Source organism: Rutilus rutilus (genome assembly GCF_951802725.1).
Source record: "Rutilus rutilus genome assembly, chromosome: 11".
Taxonomy (NCBI): Eukaryota; Metazoa; Chordata; class Actinopteri; order Cypriniformes; family Leuciscidae; genus Rutilus; species Rutilus rutilus.
The window spans coordinates 6,061,020-6,081,018 of NC_140216.1; the positions used below are offsets into that span (position 1 = coordinate 6,061,020).

At 37.0% G+C, this 19,999-nt stretch overlaps 1 protein-coding gene across 6 annotated transcripts in view; it reads left to right on the forward strand.

Annotated features, from left to right (window-relative positions):
* The window catches only part of adgrb2 (adhesion G protein-coupled receptor B2), a 312,431-nt gene that overhangs the window by 252,177 nt on the left and 40,255 nt on the right, over nucleotides 1-19,999 (forward strand). For all 6 annotated transcript variants that reach the window (XM_084424669.1, XM_084424670.1, XM_084424672.1 and 3 more), the window contains 6 exons: nucleotides 7,044-7,147; nucleotides 8,440-8,542; nucleotides 10,322-10,472; nucleotides 13,224-13,293; nucleotides 15,284-15,350; nucleotides 16,910-16,995. In XM_084424669.1, coding sequence (XP_084280795.1) covers nucleotides 7,044-7,147; nucleotides 8,440-8,542; nucleotides 10,322-10,472; nucleotides 13,224-13,293; nucleotides 15,284-15,350; nucleotides 16,910-16,995 — 581 coding nt within the window. The remainder of the gene's footprint in view (nucleotides 1-7,043; nucleotides 7,148-8,439; nucleotides 8,543-10,321; nucleotides 10,473-13,223; nucleotides 13,294-15,283; nucleotides 15,351-16,909; nucleotides 16,996-19,999) is intronic.

Below are 19,999 nucleotides of genomic sequence, written 5' to 3' on the forward strand. Positions count from 1 at the left end.
CATCTAATCTAATTTGTAACTTTCTTATTATAAGAATGGGGTAGGAGTTTATAAGATTCTTTTTTCTTCATCCTACTCCTGTTCTTCTTGTCATGGAATGTATTTTTGTTGTGTTTGTGTGGATTGTTGTTGTGGCATTTCGTGTTGCATTACCATGAAAAGAGAATAAATAAATGAAATGAAAATGAAATGAAAAAAATAAAATGCAGTTTTTTTTTTTGTTTTTTTTCTGTTCATCGAAGAATCCTTATACATCCGTTTTCGTGGAGCACAACTGTTTTTAACATGGATAATAATAAGAAATGTTTCTTGAGCATCAAATCATCATATTGGAATTATTTCTGAAGGATTATTATTGATCACAGGAATAAATTACATTTAAAAATATATTAATTTAGAAAGTCATTCTAAATTATAATAAAATTACAATGATATTTCACAACATTACAGTTTTTTCCCTGTATTTTCAATGAAATGAATGCAGCCTTTGTGAGCAGTCTTCTTTCAAAACACATTTTGTAAAATAATCTTACCAACCCCAAATTTTTTGAATGGTAATTTATCATCAGACAACTTTTGAGCTCATGTTTAGTCTATCGTGAAAGAGTTATATATTTTATTTTGAAAAACTTTCTCTGTTTTTTTTTTTTTTTTTCTGCTTTCAAAACCCAGATGTTGTTCTCTATTTTCCCATATATACCGTTAGTGCTTCTGTGTTTTCATTTTCACATCAGGACAGGAGCAATCCTCTCATCTACCCTGCCAATGGCATATCTGTGAAAGACTCAACACCTATAGTAATTTTTCAGGCTGCTGGCATCCTAGATTGGTCAAAATTGCCAAACTGAAGCCGGCAGAGGCATAATGTTGGCAATTAATATGCCAGGGACAATAGGCTAAGCAAAAGATGAGAGTGAAGGTTGGCAGCACCTCTCCTAGCGCCACCTGTTACACCTACACCTGCCAGTTTGAGTAAAAACACTGCCACCATACCTCCACCAGCTCCAAACTCTCACACTCTCTAAGCTGTTTAATAGCCTCTTTGTCCCTTGTCTACCTTTCCTTTGCACACAAACATCTCATAGGCTTACACAGAACAGATGTGCACACACAGTAGGCGCTGTTGGAAGGCCAATCCCACAACCCACACACAAGCTTTAGGGTCTTTGTTCACAAATGCTGTTTAGTCATAAATGCTTTGTGTGGAAGCCTGACCGGTCCACACCAGGAGGCCAATTGAGCTGTAAGTGCATGAATGAGGGCTTCATATTCAAGCCAATTCACAGCTTATTATAAACCGCTGCAAGCTTTATAAACTCAAACCTGTAGCCATTTCACAGGCTCTCCCCAAGAGCATCCAATGTTATTTATTCAAAACTTAGCTGTGGCCTTTTAGAGATATCGTGTCAAGTGCTTTACTCATAAAGAAGAGATTCTAGCTAGGCCTGACAGAAAATCAAAGGGGTTGTGTATCTATCTATCCATCCATCCATCCATCCATCCATCCAAAATGTACAACAGTGCTTTTCACATTACACATAATTTCAAATCAGCTTTACAGAACATCATTATAAAATCATGAATGTAATAATAATATTGTTTATATTTTGCAACGACACAAGCAATCAAGAAGTTGAGATATGCTAAATAGTATATATCACTACACAGTGTTGGTGTAACGCATTACAAGTAACACGAGTTACATAATCAGATTAACACATTACTTTTAAATTTACAACAACATATTTGAGTTACTTTTTTAAATAAGTAATGTAAGCTACTTTGTTTTACCATTTAAAAAAAAAGAAGTTTTATTGTTGCTTCATGCATTCTTTTTTGTCAACACTTGCATGTGGGTAAGTCTTTTGAACACACTCGCCTAAAGGATTATTAGGAACACCATACTAATACTGTGTTTGACCCCCTTTCGCCTTCAGAACTGCCTTAATTCTACGTGGCATTGATTCAACAAGGTGCTGAAAGCATTCTTTAGAAATGTTGGCCCATATTGATAGGATAGCATCTTGCAGTTGATGGAGATTTGTGGGATGCACATCCAGGGCACGAAGCTCCTGTTCCACCACATCCCAAAGATGCTCTATTGGGTTGAGATCTGGTGACTGTGGGGGCCATTTTAGTACAGTGAACTCATTGTCATGTTCAAGAAACCAATGCTCAGGTAGGCCGTGGCATTTAAACGATGCCCAATTGGCACTAAGGGGCCTAAAGTGTGCCAAGAAAACATCCCCCACACCATTACACCACCACCACCAGCCTGCACAGTGGTAACAAGGCATAATGGATCCATGTTCTCATTCTGTTTACGCCAAATTCTGACTCTACCATCTGAATGTCTCAACAGAAATCGAGACTCATCAGACCAGGCAACATTTTTCCAGTCTTCAACTGTCCAATTTTGGTGAGCTCGTGCAAATTGTAGCCTCTTTTTCCTATTTGTAGTGGAGATGAGTGGTAGCAGATTGTGAAATACTCAGACCGGTCCGTCTGGCACCAACAACCATGCCACGCTCAAAATTGCTTAAATCACCTTTCTTTCCCATTCTGACATTCAGTTTGGAGTTCAGGAGATTGTCTTGACCAGGACCACACCCCTAAATGCATTGAAGCAACTGCCATGTGATTGGTTGATTAGATAATTGCATTAATGAGAAATTGAACAGGTGTTCCTAATAATCCTTTAGGTGAGTGTATATATATATATACAGTATATATTGTATATATACGGATGGATTTATTTTACATTCATTTCATATTTATTCATTTATTTGACTTGTTTTTACCTTTTTATTTGAAAACGATGAAGCATTTATCTGGTGATCTCAGTCTTTTGGACCCCACGATAGGATTTATCCTGCCTAGTTTGAAAGATGTATCTTGGTGGCCTACTCGACTCTTGACATTTTTGAGCATACTTTTCTTTAGCGTGCTGTCCATGGAGAATGAGATGAACAGGGGTTAAGCCTTTATCACGTGTTGCTAGATTCTCTGTCTCAAAAAGTTCTAGCAGACCCCTAATACAAAGCTGTGCAGCTTGACAGATCGCATAGATTGAAAGGTGGCATATGTCTCATGTTAAGCTCCTGGTTTTCTGATTTTGTTGTTAATCCAACATGGAATCTCACTGTTAAATAACAGCATTTCTTATTCAACCAATATGCAATCAAATCAGTAAGTTCACTTTAAAATCAAAATGATGTCATCATGAGGTTACAAACCTGCAGAACACAAAATAAGATATTTTGTAGAATGTTGGTTACCATTGACTTCTACTAATGGGGAAAAACAACACTGAGACATTTCTCAAAATATCTTATTTTATATTTCACAGAAGGAAAGAAAGTCATATGGGTTTGAAACGGCATGAGTAAATTATGGCAGAATTTTCCATTTTGGGTGAACTATTTCTTTAACATCTATGAAAGAGCCTTCCCTGATGCTGTGTCCCTGATTGCAGGAGACTTTAATCATGCCAACCTGCACGACTGTTCTTCTGAAATATTACCAGCATGCCTCCCGGCCTGTAAGAATGCTCTTGATTACTGCCACACCACTATCACACATGACTGCCAGACAGATCATCTGTCTCCGTTTCCTATTCCAAGAACTTGAAGAATATATCCGCAGGATCACTGGATGCAAGAGCAGATGAGTGGTGTGGGACTGCTCTGAGTCGCTGAACATGAACTACACTTAGCGTTTCTGTTAAGATACTATTTACTTTATTTGTTTTATCTTAATTCATTAGAGTGCAAGTATTTAAAAAGCTGCTTCAACGGATCACTGTTCAGTGTATCGACCTGAATTAAATTGAATCATTTGTTTACAACAATTACATTTGAATTGACAGTCAGTGCAGAATGAATCGCATCGATTCACTTTCAACCCAGAGATTTATTTTAGGCGACAATAGTCTTTTAAAGTTGGTGGTTTTTAAGAGGTAGGCCTACATGAAATTTGTGGCCGCTAAATCGAAAGCTTTTCCACAGAACAGAAAATGCAAAAACATCTGATAATGATGTTGGAGAATGTGATGAGACCAGCTTAGGATGTGTATGATGTGATGATGTGTTTACTGGCATGAGGGCGGGACAACCTGTCACTCACATGAGATCGACCAATAGCAAACTACAATCATCCAATCAATTTCCCATGGGCAAAATTAAGTCCCGCCCTAGATTTTTTTCTCATTCGAGAAGCTGCTTCACTCGGATGTATGTCACAAAAGGGAGTCGAGCTTTGAAAGTACGTGCCCTGATGCTGTGTCCCTGATTGTGGAAGACTTTAATCATGTCAACCAGCAGATGGTAGAACGCTCTGCAGATTGCCACAGAATTATTATCTCCCAAAAGCAGCACAGAAAATATGAATAAAAGTGTGAATTTCCAATCTGGGCTTAGATGTTACACCTATCAGGGATGGTAAATGAGAAACACATTAATATAAAAAAATATAATAAAAACGTGGCGTAGTCACAAAAACTGACAAATAAAAGCAGAAGGGATTACTCACTCCTGTATGGTTCTAATATGTTTCTAGTTTCAGAGAGGAATACTGTGACCTGTATAATGATTACACCATACTGATCCACCATAATGATGTGCTGTGAAGAGCTGGTGATGCGACATTAGCACATTGGTGTCTGAGTGATTAGACCCCCCTGTAGTTCACATGACAGTGTAACACATTGTGTGAAGATGCTATTTCTTGGAACAGTAGGAAGGCACAAATGTCAAAATGTTCTTCACTGATTACGCCACCACATTTAATTCCTTCAAAACTGGACAGGCAGTTGAGAGACATTATTTTATTTTATTTTATTTTATTTTATTTTATTTTATTTTATTTTATTTTATTTTATTTTATTTTATTTTATTTTATTTTATTTTATTTTATTTTATTTTATTTTTATGTATCGATCTATCTATCGTTCTTTCTATCGTTAGTTCTAACAGTCTCTTGTTTTATCTATCTATTTATCTATCATTCTATCTATCTATCTATCTATCTATCTATCTATCTATCTATCTATCTATCTATCTATCTATCTATCTATCTATCTATCTATCTATCTATCTATCTATCTATCTATCTATCTATCTATCTATCTATCTATCTATCTATCTATCGTGTCTTTGCAAACAACTACCTGTCAAAAGTTTGTACACATCTACTCATTATTTATAATTACTACAATAGTAAAGTGTTATTATTATTAACAACAAATATATAGTAGTATAGTTAAAAAATAGCATGCTTGGGCAGATTGTCTACTTGTCTGACACTTAATTCCATGCATTTATCGATAAGACATCCATATTTGAAGATTATAAGCAGCATTTGAATTTGTCTAAACATTTGACAATAGCGTGCGCATACATGCATATACACATTTCATTGTACTTGTGCATGTAACATTAAGTTTAACCCTGAACTGTGCTATTACCTCAGAGGAAGTGTGTGGTTACACAGATCACCATACACTTCTTGATGGTAGGACTGAGTAGGTGGGTTAATCCAGAAACATGAGGCATGTGTTCACCCGTAGTAACCCTTCTCTAGGCAGATACGCTTAATAAGCTGAGGCAAAGGGGTCACTAGTGCCAAAGGGCTGATGGGGGATGAATGCCCAGTTTAAGAAGAGAATCTAGCTATGACCTGATGGGAAAAAAAGAGAAAATGAGCTCAGGAGTAAAAGAGAAGATGGAGTAGCATAAGGCTGTTTGGAAAGAAGACCCTTGGCCTTTAGCTTTAACCTGAGCAGAATGTAATCCTCTCACTACTACCCCTCTGTATGTTTTCTTTCTGCAGTTTTATCCTTCTCCCAACCTGAAGCTGTTTGTCAAGTGTTTGCAGAATCTGATTTCTCTCTCTGCAGTTTTTACTCACGTTTCATATACACACTCACACATATTGGGCACTATCACACACTCTGCGCAATGCAGCGCCAGGCGCGACGCAAGTGTTTTTTGATCATTTCAGCCCGACGCAGTTATCATTTTCACGTCCTGCGCCACCTTGTTTAAATAGCAAATGCATTTATGCCCATTTGTGCGCCCATGGGCGTGCTGGTCTGAAAACGAGGTGTGTTCTGGCGCATTGTTGGCGCGTTGCTATTTTGAGGCAACAGAAATAGACTGCGCCATTGACCAACTGAAACCTGGTCTAAAGTCAATGGCACAGTATATATATTTTTTTGTTATTTAAAGGGCACATTACACTCTGCTTAATACAAACACAGGGACACCCAGCAGCACGCAAACTAGCCAAATATTAAACATCAAAGGATTACACAATGTAAAATATTATTATTATGTACATAAAGATATGGTGGAATCCAGCTTATCCATATGGTTTGCTCGCACGCTTTAACCTCGCGCATGAGCAGATCCGTTTCCTCTCTGGAAAAGCATTTGGTTTTTCCTCTTGCAAATTCCGCCATGTAAATAGCGAATCCGCCATGGCGCGAGCGCAACTGGCTTTTAAAGGGAATAGGAAATTACACTCTGATTGGTTTATTGCACGTTACGCCCAAAACACACCCATTTCTCATTATGAGAATAGGGACAACCCTTTTAGACCATGCGCCGGGAGCGCCGACCATTTTTCCCGTCGTTAAACTAGCAAAAGTGGATTCGGACTCGCCCTAAGTGAACTTGCCCCGTGCGCTTTAGACCATGCGCTTAGATCGTTAAAATAGGGCCCTAAGTCTCTTATGCTCACCCAGGCTGCATTTATTTGACAGTTAAAATAGTAATTCCGTGAAAATATTTTTACAATTTAAAATAATAGTTTTTTATTTTTCTATTTTGTTTTCTAGTTCCAATATTTTTTGTTCATTTAGTGGTTTGGTTTGTTGCCATGGATTTAGCAGGATTAAGTACAGTAAGCTGGTCATTATCGCAAAATAAACTTTTTCAGGCTGATTGTTGTTTTGCATTGTTGACCGGCTGATTGTGTCATCACCTACATTTACAATAAACATCCATTATTAATCTTCCTTCTCTCCATCTATCTCTTCCCAGGGTATGGGGCCCTCCAGTATGCCGTCTGTGCCCCTCATGGTGGGCTGTGGCATATCCTGTACGGCTCTACTCATTCTGCTGCTCATCTACGCTGCCTTCTGGAGGTGAGTTCAGTAAGGCCCTTCACCAACCCAGAATTTCTGAATGTAGCTTCCAGGTTCTGCTGTCCTCTGATGATAATAGGATATTACCGTGCACCATTCCCCTTGTTTGCATCCCGGTGCTCTCACAGGTACACTTATACTTTAAAAGATTCATTGTTCAGACTTGTTCAGCTTCCCACGTGGGGTTGCCCGGGCTGGAATCGAGCAGCTGGCATGGGGTGGATCTAGAGTGGGCCAAAACTGCAATTAGCAATAATTGGGAACAAATGAGGGATGGCGGGAGCTTCCTGTCGCGGGACAGGATTATGTGGAGAGTGCTAGTGAAGGCTAGCGTGGCTGCTAACAGCTCAGTGTGGCAGATGGCCTGGGATGGTCACATGATCAGCTAACACTACGTCCAGAAAAAGGCCGGCTCTTAGTCAAGTATTTATCTCTTCAGAAGTATGACTCTGATTTTTTTTTTCAAATGATGGTCCTTTTTTACTATATTATTAATGTTTATTATTTATTTATGTTTAAAATTTTTGTGGAAACTTTGATCGTCAGGATTTTTTGATGAATAGAACATTCAAAAGAATCATAATTTACTTGAACTATGATTTTCTATTTAAAAATGTAAAAATATTTACTATTTGATCAATTTTATGTCATTGCCTTTAGAAAAGTATTAATTTATTAAAAATGAAAAATCTCTCTGAACCTGAACAGTATATGCACAGACTTTTATGTGTGAGACAATTTGATTGAAAAGCATGTTGTGCTACATTATTTATATTAAATAATATTTATATTATAGTGTGTTCAATATTTTGGTATATAATGCAATTATATAGGTGTTAAGGGTAAGTATCCAAATACTTTGGATCCAAGTCATTTCCACCCCCTTTCCCATAATTCCATAGCAGGTGGTGGGAAGATATTTCCTCTCTTCAAGCTTAGTGCATCTGCCACACCAACAAAAGCTTATCAGTGTTCTCCCCTATCACTCAGACCATTGGCCCAGGGAACACTGTCATTGTCCTCTTGAGCAGAACTGGCTAAAGCTCAAATAGCGGATGAGGACATTTTGCTCACCGGTGCTTGTGTTTCGGAGTTCATCTGCAGGTTATCTGGGATGCTGCTCAAGTTGTCAGTGTTCAATGGAGTGAAAAATATGATAAATGGATGTTGATAAATGGATCCCTTACCTTTATGACATCTAGCTTTTGTAAAGATAATAACTGTCATAACTGCAAAACAGTTGCTGTTAAAGTTGTCAGTGTGTGATTTTCATCTTTTTCTTTGATTCTCAGGTACATTCGTTCAGAGAGGTCCATCATTTTGGTGAACTTCTGCCTGTCCATACTGGCCTCAAATGTGCTTATACTGGTGGGACAGTCCCAAACTCTTAGTAAGGTAAGTATCTGTGCACAGAAAGAGTTCAGAGTTCAGAAAGAACAACTTTTAGGTTCTTCATGTTCTTTGGCTCATTTTTTTTTTTTTTTTTTTTTTTTGGACTGGTTCAGTGGAATTAAATGCCGTCCCATGGTCCACATGAAATAAAAGATAGTTCACAATTAATATAAATTTGATGTTGGAAATAGCCCCTATGTTGGTGTTGTTTTTGTCATTCAAATTGAAAAATTAAATGTATTCAAATTTATATTTTAAATTATATTATTATTATTATTATTATTATACAATCTTATTTTATTCATAATAACAGTTATATGGTAAAAATAAAATGTAAGTAACGGTTGGATAAGTTTTGAAGATTTTTATTTATTTTTAAATGTATGAATTAACCAAAAAACTGTTATTATGTATTATTATTATTATTATTATTATTATTATTATTATTATTATATATATATTATATATATATATAATTATTATTATTATATATATAAACAGTATATATATATATATCTGTTAGACTGTTAGATAAGATACTGTTTTCAAAAGCATTTATGAATTAACCATAAAACTATTATTATGTATTACTGTTGTTGTTGTTAATTTCAAAGAAATGTTTTTAACTGCTATGTATTTTAATAAGTGCATTTTTCAATATAACCATTTATTATTATTTCTATTATTATTATTATTATTATTTATTGCAGTTATATACATTTCTTTGAATTTAATTCTATTCTAATTCTACTTAAATTGAAATTACAATTCTGAGTCCTGTTTGCTACCTTCATTCAAATTCAATTGAAATTCGCAAAATAAATTGTATATATAAAAAAAAAAACATAAAAAAAAAACATTCAATTCATAATTGAGTTTTGAATGGCCCACATACTGTACCTTGCGCCCGGACTCCCTAGTGGTCTGTTTTCTGTGGGACAGGTAACAGGCGTTTGTTCTCTCTCCAGGCTGTAATGACATTATGTAAGTGGCCATGATAGAATTTGAGAAACTCAGGCAGGCGCGTGTAGCAGACAGACTCGTGGAAGCCGCTGCAGGGTCAGCTTTGTGTCAGCCGTGACTGTCACACTGAGAGAGCGTGAGATAGACTACGGAGACACCTGAGAAATAAGTGCCGCCATTTAAACTCAACCTGTCGCTCAGAGCTACAAAGAAACCCGAAGAGAACCAAAAGAACTCGCAAGGACCCCTTCCCCCTCAATCCAGACTTAATATTTCACTAAATTCTCATATTCACCATTAGTTTAAGAAAGTACAGATAAGCTTAATTTCAGGACCCATGAATAGTGTGAAATCCTTCTCATTTCCTGGGTCATTTGCTGAGCGAGCCAGTGTTTAGCATTAGAATATGCACCTCATTATTGTATAAAACCTCAGCGAGATACTCTGCTTACCGCTTCTCATTTGCGTTCGCCGCTTACTTAAACCCTACTTTTCTTTAATTCCAGCCTGCCATTTTTCCTTAGAACTCGTTCAACCTGTTACTAACCCATTTTCACATTTGAAGTACCGTCTGCGAGGGAAAAAGCATGGAAAGGATGCGCTGCTATAGAAATAATTCACACACCACAATGGAACTGAGTCAGTGTCTACCCGACTTTCTTTAACCTCTCTTTCCCACTTCTCCTTCTCAATCACTTTATCTCTCTCTCGATAACAAATAGCTGAGAGCCATTTGCACCTATTCTTGCTTTCTGTACCTCTTTCTGTCGCACCTTTTTTCGTCGTTTCATTTCTCTCTGTTTTTTCTTTTGTCTCTAGGGACTGTGCACTGTGACCGCTGCCTTTTTGCACTTTTTCTTTCTGGCTTCTTTCTGCTGGGTATTGGCGGAAGCGTGGCAATCCTACCTGGCCGTGATTGGCAAGATGAGGTCCCGCCTCATTCGCAAGCGTTTCCTGTGCCTGGGCTGGGGTAGGACACCCGCACACACACACACACCAGAAACTAACATTAAAGGTCAAAACCGATGTTACTGAAGTGCTTCAGCTCAAATTTGTTCCTCCATATGAGTGTAACATGCCAGTTCTTATCAATTCAATCACATCAGATTGTCTGCCATGTCAGTTTGCTTTAATGGAGCCCAATGACACACCACAAACATGCCATGGGAGCTCAGTGTTACCCCTGTGTTGCAAGACGCAGATGTCCGATTGTTGATAAGAAATGCATTGTGTGCCACCATCTTAGCACAGGCGTGATCTGAAAGGGTATTCTAGCACTTGCAATGGCACACGTACATGTTTTGTAACTTATTGATCCACTATCACTTCCATTAATTCATAGATGCCCTTTGCAGATATTGCAGAATAGGATTCCCTCCCACAGGGAGTTGGTAGTAGATGGGTTTCTAACTAAGATGTCAGAAAATGACTTGTGTTACTCAGAATGTGAAATATGGATATCGTCGTATGTGGCCTGGCTGGTCGTGTATGCTCAGATCGTGGTTGGAATTGTAGTTTGAATCCTGCTTATGTAATTTTTTTTCTCCCCATTGTTTTTTATCTTATCTCTAACTGTCTTATCCATTAGGCCAAAAGCTTTTTAAAAAATGGATATCATTTGCAACACCATGGTATATATATATATATATATATATATATATATATATATATATATATAATTTATTTATTTAGTGTCGAAATTGACAAAAAGGTATACAATTTATAAAGATTTTTTTTTTTTAAAACAACAAATTTCAATGTTCCGTTTATTTTTTTATTTTATTTTTTTATATCACCTAAGTCATATATGGAAGCTTGTTTCCACCACAGAATAAAAAATTTAAAAAGTAGGCCAATTGCGATTTTATCTCACAAATCGGACTTTTTTTTTTTCACAATTGCGTTTTACATCTTGCAAATTCTGCCTTTATAGCACGCAATTGGGAGATATAAAGTCAGAATTGCATGATATTAAGTCGCAGTTGCGTGTTATAAAGTCAGAATTGTGAGATATAAACTCAGTCAGTCTTTTTTTTCCTTAGAATTTGACTTTATATATCTCACAATTCTGAGAAAATATGTCAGAATTGCGAGATATAAACTTGCAATTGCTATAGAATTGTTTATTTCTCGCAATTCTGACTTTATCACACGCAATTGCGACTTTATATCACGCAATTCTGACTTTATTTCTCACAATTGCAATTGTGAGATAAAATGTTTTATTCTGTGGTGGAAACAAGCTTCCATATATGACTGATCACTTGTTTAGAACTTGCAGCAAAAACATCAAAACCAAATTTGGTGGTTTTGATCAAAAACTTGTATCTAATGTTTAAATGCTCGGAATACCTGTTTTTATTTTTTGAGGTTGAGGTTTTTGAGATTTTTTATCTGCTGCAAGATGAATATGAATAGGATTTTTTTTATTTCAATTTTTTATGATATATTTGAAAAATAAATAAAAATCATAATACACAGCTACTTTTGAATGGCCAATACATTTTCAATCACACCTTCCATCAGAGCAAACTCATTGAGTCACTCATTTATTCCTCCAGAGTGGATCCCCCTTCATCCCACGTCTTTCAATCCTGTTCTCTAAACCCGAGTTTCTCTAATTGCCTTTAATTTCCAGAGTTAATCAGAGCATTGTTAATTGCATGAATATTTCAGAGGAGAGCTCATTATGTGTGGACGTGGCACACAGACATAGAGCGAGAAGAATGGATAGGTCTAATTAGCACATGAGTAAAGCTGGCCTCCCCGACTGTGATGGCAAACACAACAATAGAGAGACGGCCAGGAAACACTCACAGACACAGACAGGGGAGCGGAGGATGGGGTTCGACACAGTAAAGGTCACTGTATGCAACATTGTAATCAAGGACCAATAAGTACACCTTCCTCAATCTCAAGATGGGAAACTTGGGGGCTCTGTGTACTTTCCCTGTGGAGCACTCTTATCACTCTCAGAAAAAAAGGTGCAAAAGCTGTCACTGGGACAGTACCCTTCAAAAGGGTTCCAATATGTACCATTTAGGTACTAATATGTACACTTTCGGAACTAATATGGACACTTTTGGTACCAATATGTACCTTTGAGGGACTAATATGCACTCTTTAGGTACAAAGGTGTACCTTTTGAAAAAGTACCGCTACAGTGACAGCTTTTGTACCTTTTTTTCTGAGAGTGAGAATACAGACAGGAACGTTTACACTTCTGCACTTTGGCCTCTTGAAAAGAGACACATACAAAGAGGCCCATGGGACTTGCTCTCTGCTAAAGTAGCGTGTTTGAGGTCTGGGAGGGCACTGTGCACAGGGGGAATGGTGTACCTGTGCACTGTGTGCATTAGTCCATGAAAAGGGCACAAGCTAAAGAAAGTCACCAATGTGAGAGGACATTACTTCAGTTAGCTTCCTCTTCAGCCTTAGGCCATCTGCCATCAATGGCTCTATTGGGGGGAAAAAAACAGGGATCGGGGATTCTAGATTTGCATAATTTGCCTTTTAGCAATGCTCGTCCTTTGTTAAATGTGGTGGACAATTTTCTCGTGCATTCACGTAAATGTACTTTCATTTCATTTTCATTTGTTTAACTTGTTCCATCCATTAAATATCAATGACCTTAGCAACCATGTTTTTTAAAACAAGTGAAGCAATTAAACCTTTCAATTTCTTTGAATTTAGTTTTTTCATCATAGACTTTTTCTTGCAGGTCTTCCAGCCCTTGTGGTCGCTGTATCTGTGGGTTTCACCCGGGCTAGAGGTTACGGCACACCAAGTTAGTAAGTATCACTGATGCAATGTAGTCTCGCAAGGAAAATGTTGAGACGTTTATCTTTCATCAAACGCCATTTTGAGGGTTACATCAAGTCTCGGGTGTTTTCAGGATGTTATTGAATGTGGAAAAGTATACGGAAGTTCCTACATATGCAGTATGTGAACATCTGTATTATAGTATAACATATGTAAGAGACAATGCAAAGACAACTTTCCCCATTGGGGAAATTTACTTTTCAAAGTAATGCAGTGCAATATTGTGTTCCTCCCTAAAAAAGTTACTAATTGTGTTTCTTACTCTTTATGGAAAGTAATGTTATGTTACTTTTGCGTTACTTCTCACTTGGGTTGGGCTTGCATTAATAACAACAACAATAAAAGTTATATTTTTGGCAAATGTAAAGGCTCCTTCACACCAAAAGTGAAATGAATAAGCCTTAGGCTGAAGGAAATGCAAATGCATGCCTGTAAAGTTGATGGCGCAGCTCGAACAAACATTTCAGCAGTGCTGCCATTCTGGATTGCAGAAGAATAGAATGCAGAAGAAATTTCAACACTCTTACTTAATGAAGTGATTTTAATTGCATATAGTATATTTATGTTATAGCAGATTTTAGTATAGCAGATTTGCGTAATATTCTGAGTTTGCATTTCAATGTTTTTATTCATTTTGAGGAATACTGAATCTGTTTTTGTGCAGTAAATGCAAGTTTACATTTAGTCTAGAACTACAATAACCATCATGTTGACACTGCGCACACAACACCTCTGCACTTACTCCCAATTTCTCTCAACATGGTGACAAGAGAGGTGTCGGTCAATAAATGGGAAAACAAAGTAACTTGCATTACTTATTTGAAGAAGAAACTCAGTTATTTTGTTGTAAATTTAAAAGTAATGCATTACTTTACTAGTTACTTGAAAAAAAAGTAACCTTATTACGTAACTCGCGGTATTTGTAATGCGTTTAGCCCCATACGCACATCACATTAAAAATATAACCAAAGAGGTGCTAAGATACCCAAAAGTCTGGGGGTTTTACCGACTAATCCGAAGCCAGATGTTTTAATCTTTAGAGCTCCATTTTGGTGCCCAGACAAACATTGGAAAAGGGAAGGTTTTTTTAGTGAATGTTGCCTAATTTTGACCTTTGACCTTGGAAGAACATCTTCTAAAATCAGATCCTTCCCTAGGCTATTTTTCTATTCCTATGGATTCCCTCAAAGTGGGACCAATTTTCTGCTGCTCTGCATATAATGGTTTCTGTCTTTACTGCGCCACTAAGCAATTGATTTAAACCAGGGAGCTCTCTGACTAATCGGAGACAAAAGTTGAAAACAATGGTGTCCTTTGAAAGCTTTAATTGGATGTGTTTGACACATGGGTTCCCATCAAACCAAAAGAAAATTTTTGGAAACGGTGCCAGGAAGTCAGTCGCCTCAGATAACCTCACCACTGGGCTGCTTACTTCTCTGCAGTCTTTCACATATGAATGCGTGTACGATTGAAAGCATGTGTCTATAGTCCTTTCACAGCTGACATTTCACAAGGAAGTCAGAATACAAACTTGATTGAAATTGTTTGATTGTCCTTGACCAGAACATTAGCAAAATGTCGAAATAGCTCTATTAAAATAATGATTAATAATGCTCGTATATAAAAGTATGACCTTCGAGATTTTGCAGAGCTGTTTGTGTAGAACTTTTATCAGGCAATATCTTGATCTGTCCATTAACTTTGCAGCTTTTATTTGGTATCTGCAATGAAAGGAATTTAACAATGTGATATTTCCAGAAACATTACAAGGAGTATGATGAAGAGGTTGAATTTGAAATATCCTCTTCAGTGTCTTAATTTAGGGAACAAATTTGGTTGGAGTCCAAGTTTAATTTAATCTTTATTTGTGCGAAGAAAAATAATTGAAGGTTAATGAAAACTGCAATTCTTTCCCGCCAAGCCCTTTTTTTCTGATCTCTCTCTTTCTCTCAATTTCAGTTGTTGGTTGTCTCTGGAAGGGGGGCTGCTCTATGCTTTCGTTGGTCCTGCTGCTGTCATTGTACTGGTAAGTTTCAGACTCTGCTTTCCCATTGGTTAGATTAGTAAACATGAGCACCGCCCACTTTAATATGCACTTAAAATATATCACGCCTGCAGTCGAAGAGAAAAATCGGTCACTAATGAGATTAGAGTTGAGGCCTGTCTCATTTAACATGTATTTTTCATCAGTATATCATGTTTAAATGCGTGAGTGAACTTGATGAGCTTATTAGACCAAAGCAACCAAAGTGTGTGTATTTATATGTCCTCCATCCCCGGTCTCAGGTGCTGTGTGTTTTCTGTGAGGTGTTTGCATTGTTTTTCATGGTCAGATGTGATTTGCGTTGTTTGTTTCTTGGTGATGGCATAAAGCGGCCCTCTTAAACAAACAACTGCAAATGAGATTTGGGCATCTGGAGATGCCAGCTCCCTCTTTGGAGAGGCAAATCTAATTAATGAAAAAATAATTAATCTTGCCTCCAGGAAACAGTAAAGTGGAGACCCATTGTCTAAGCAAGCGCCTTGCATGATCAGAATACGAACGGCACTCGTAAACATGTTAGACTTGGTAGGTTCGATATTCTCTTGGACTGAACATGCTGAGTATTGATTGAGCACAGGGGTCTTCAACAGGGGGCCCGTTACGAGGTCCAGGCAATTATTGTTTCCTCTCAAACTACTTCTGGTAACTAGGTAAAACTTTAGTTAATGCAAAGGCTAACATGAATTTATACTAATAATTTTACAGCATTTATTAATCTTGGTTAATGTTAATTTGGACAAAAGTTTGGGGTCAGTTAGATATAGATTGAAAATATTAAGAAACGTTTCTTGAACACCAAATCAGCATATTAGAATGATATATAATTGTCTGTCTGTCATCTGCCTATAAACCTTCAAACTTTGAGGCATTTGTCAAAACTTTCAAACTTGACAAACTTTATTTTTCTGGTTAAAAGGTATAGTTTTATGAATTTCAATTCATTTTAATTATTTTTCCTTGCATTGGAATTACAATTGCAAATCTGCATTTAATTTGCTATTTAATTTCAAATGGAATTAAAGGTGCTGTATGTAATTTTTTTGACTGTACTAAAGCATAAAACTACCATAATACGTTTGCAGAGATTTAGGAAACATGCCAAGGTCAAATACTTGTTTCTCAGAAAAACAATGCTACATCCACTTATTCTACTAAATTGTGTGTGCCAGGTGGGAATGTCTGTTTTTATTTTGGTCTGTGTGATCCCGCCCACTGCCAATTTACCCAATAGTATTTTGACACCCCGGGTTGCCAGTTGGCGTAAAACACAGCGTAGTGCAGCAATGGAAGCCAGCGAACGAACTGGGTCAGAGATTGCAGATGCGTGTCCTCAATCTGGCAACCCACATGAGCGTTGAGTCTGCAGTACCCATTTCAATCGCTATCTGTCAATATTACAGACTGCACCTTTAAATAGTTAGAATTCTAATTCAAAGCATCCTCAATTCAGTCCTAAATGGTGTACAACCCTGTTCTTAACGAGCAAACAACACTACTTAAATAACAAAGTAGATAACACTACTTCTATCTCTTTCCTGCAGGTAAACATGCTGATTGGAATAGTGGTCTTCAACAAGCTCATGTCTAGAGATGGCATCTCAGACAAGTCCAAAAAGCAAAGAGCAGGGTAAGTGAAGGTCAAAGCGATGGCTATATGATACCCATCTATTTCTGGATTTGCACCAAGTTACTCATTTACCACTGGCCTGTTGAAGGTTTTAAAATATCCTGTCAAATATTTGTATGGGCGAAATAAATTACTCATGCACACACACACACACACACACAACCACTAAAAGTTGAAAAACATCAGACTGAAAGCCAAGATATGACAGCTTCATTAATGGACTTGTATTGATTTGCTGGCCTGCTAACCTCAGGCTAGTTCTCTGATAGCTCTGTCATTAGCTAAGTGTATATTCATTGTTCATGTAACTGCACATACTGACAGGATCAAGGAGCTCTTGTGCTTTTAAAACGCTTGTTCTGTTTTGCCTTTGTTTGATTGGACACAAAGCAGAGTGATCCATTAAACACTTGTGTTAATGAGTGGACCGCCACATCCCTGACCGCAAAACGAGAAGCTAAACCGCACTGAGAGATTGAATATTTCCATTCCGCTCCATGAATCCTCTACCCTGAAACTTTAAGAGTGTTCTCACAGCCCTCCATCTTTAATTAAACATCAGTGCATTGTTTAAAATTAGCTCACGGGTCAACTGCTGTCAAGCTCATTGCGATGCATAATCGCGTTTTCGCCAATAGTACACGGAAGGCATGAGAACGGCCTTAATGCTTACAGTGCAACTGAATTAGTGTGTCTAATGGGTACCAATAGCCTCTCCGCTTTGAATGCATGCTGTACAAATGTCATTTAGATATGTGGCATTGCTTTGGTGGACCACCATACCGATGTCTTGGCAGGAAACTGTGGGTCTTACTAATTGAATGAGGAGCTAATCAGAGATCTGAGCTAATCCAATGACTGGATATTTGTAATCCCTCCAGGACATTCTGCAGTTTTGCCCTAATTGATTTGTCTTTTTTTTTCTTCCACTTTTCTTTTCCTGTAATGTTTATGTACAAGGGAGATCAATGCATATTGGGAGCTGCAATGGCTAACTATGGATTTTTCAGCTAGTGGCTTGTACATAAAAATGTCCCAGTGTTTAAATTCAGTTCGACTCATTTCCATATTCACACTCTCTCATGTTGTCTTTCACATATGCACCAAAATAAATGCTGTTTGGATTTAAATGGGCAAATGCTTAAGCCCAGCAGTGATTATTTTAGCGTGTTATATGTTTGGCAACAGTTCTTCTAACCCTAATTGATAGAGTGTGTAGCTTTTCATTTCTTTACCATGTATGAAGACACATCATGGCCATTTTCCAATGTCAAGATTCATCAGGCTCAAATTGTGAAAGAATGGTTGGGAGGAACATGAAGAATCATTTTCACAAATGAATTGGCTCCTCTGAGTCCAGATCTTAAATTCATTGAAAGTATTTGGGATGTGCTGGAGGAGACTTTACAGAGTGCTGGACTCTTGCACCAAAAAGATATGTACCTCTTGATGGAAATAAATGTTGTGATGTTATTTTCATCAAGAGGTGCATACATTTTTGGTATCAGAGAATTTTGAGACAGATATTGAGTGGGCCAGTAAGAAGCCACTCAAAGCACCTTAGCAACCGCATAGCAATGCCCTATAAACCACCCTCAACACTCTAGGATCTTAGCAGTGGTTTTCACACAGACGAGCAGCACTCTGTTTTCTTTAGAAGGATGCTTAATTTAGTATTTTGCTTTTATTGTTAGGGTTAGGTAAATAAATGTGTCCACTGTTGTGAGCTGACCCTGAGTGCCCCCTCATTTGCATATTTCTAATGTTCTGAGCACTTTCTCCAACTCTGTGACATTAGACTGCATGTATTTTGTTACCTTTACTGTTTCAATCATCTTCTCAGAACACTAACATACAAAAAAACGACAAAAATTGTAAAAAAAAAATATATATATATATTTTGATTTTCAATGGCTTAATAATGCACTAACACAGAAGTTTGAATCAAGTGTATGTATATTCAGTAGATCGGCTAAAGCACTGAACCAATGAATTCCACTCCATTTGATTTTTCACAAGACCGTGTTCAACAAAAAACAGAAAACTTTTTATGTTTTGGCTGTTCATTTACACGACGACAGCGTTTTGGGAACGCAAACTTTTTAAAATGGGCTTCAAAGTTCAGGTTTTTGAAAACGATACCGTTGTCGTCTCCGTGTAAACTACAAAAATATGAATTCGTGAAAATGGTGAGTCATGCGCATGCATATTACATGTTCAGTCTATAGGCATTTAGTGTTTCTATACAAAGTGACATCGCCAACTACTGGCCTGGCATGAATAATACAGCGTTTTTAGTCATTTTCGTGGATCCATATGAACAGGGATCTTTTTTTAACAACATTGTCGTCTGTACGTGAACCTTTTCAAAAATGCAAAGGAAAAACGTTTCTGGTTTTAGTACATAGTTGTCGTGTAAACATACCCTAAATAACTAATTATACCATTAATAAACCTAGTGTTGCCGAGAATACCGTAGCAACACTGACTCAACCAGTAGTGTATGTATATAGACACTAGAAGTGAAAAGTTTGGGATTATTACAATTTTTGTTATTATGATTTATAACAACAGGTGTTTAATTATTAATAATGGTTCTTATTATTATCAGTGTTAAAAAAAAAAGTTTTTGCTGCTTTTTATGCATTTTTTTTTTTATGAATAGAAAGTTCAAAAGAGCAGTATTTATCTGAAATATAACTATTTTTAAAATAAAAATAAGATTTAAGATATCAAGATTTTCTTAGAATGTATTTGTTGCATTGGTGAATTCTTTTTTCAGATGGTTTTAGCATAAATTTCCTTTAATTTAAAAATGTCTCCCAATGCAACATGACAAAACACATTTGTATTCATATATTCGCACATTTTTACTGATAGGGAAAGTATTTGTTCTCCTTTAAATCTTTAGTGCCACTTTTACACCCCAGACCTTTATTTATAAAGCTGAGGGGGATTGTAACGAGGTTCATTAAAAACTGAACTTCCTGGTTAATGACCCGAG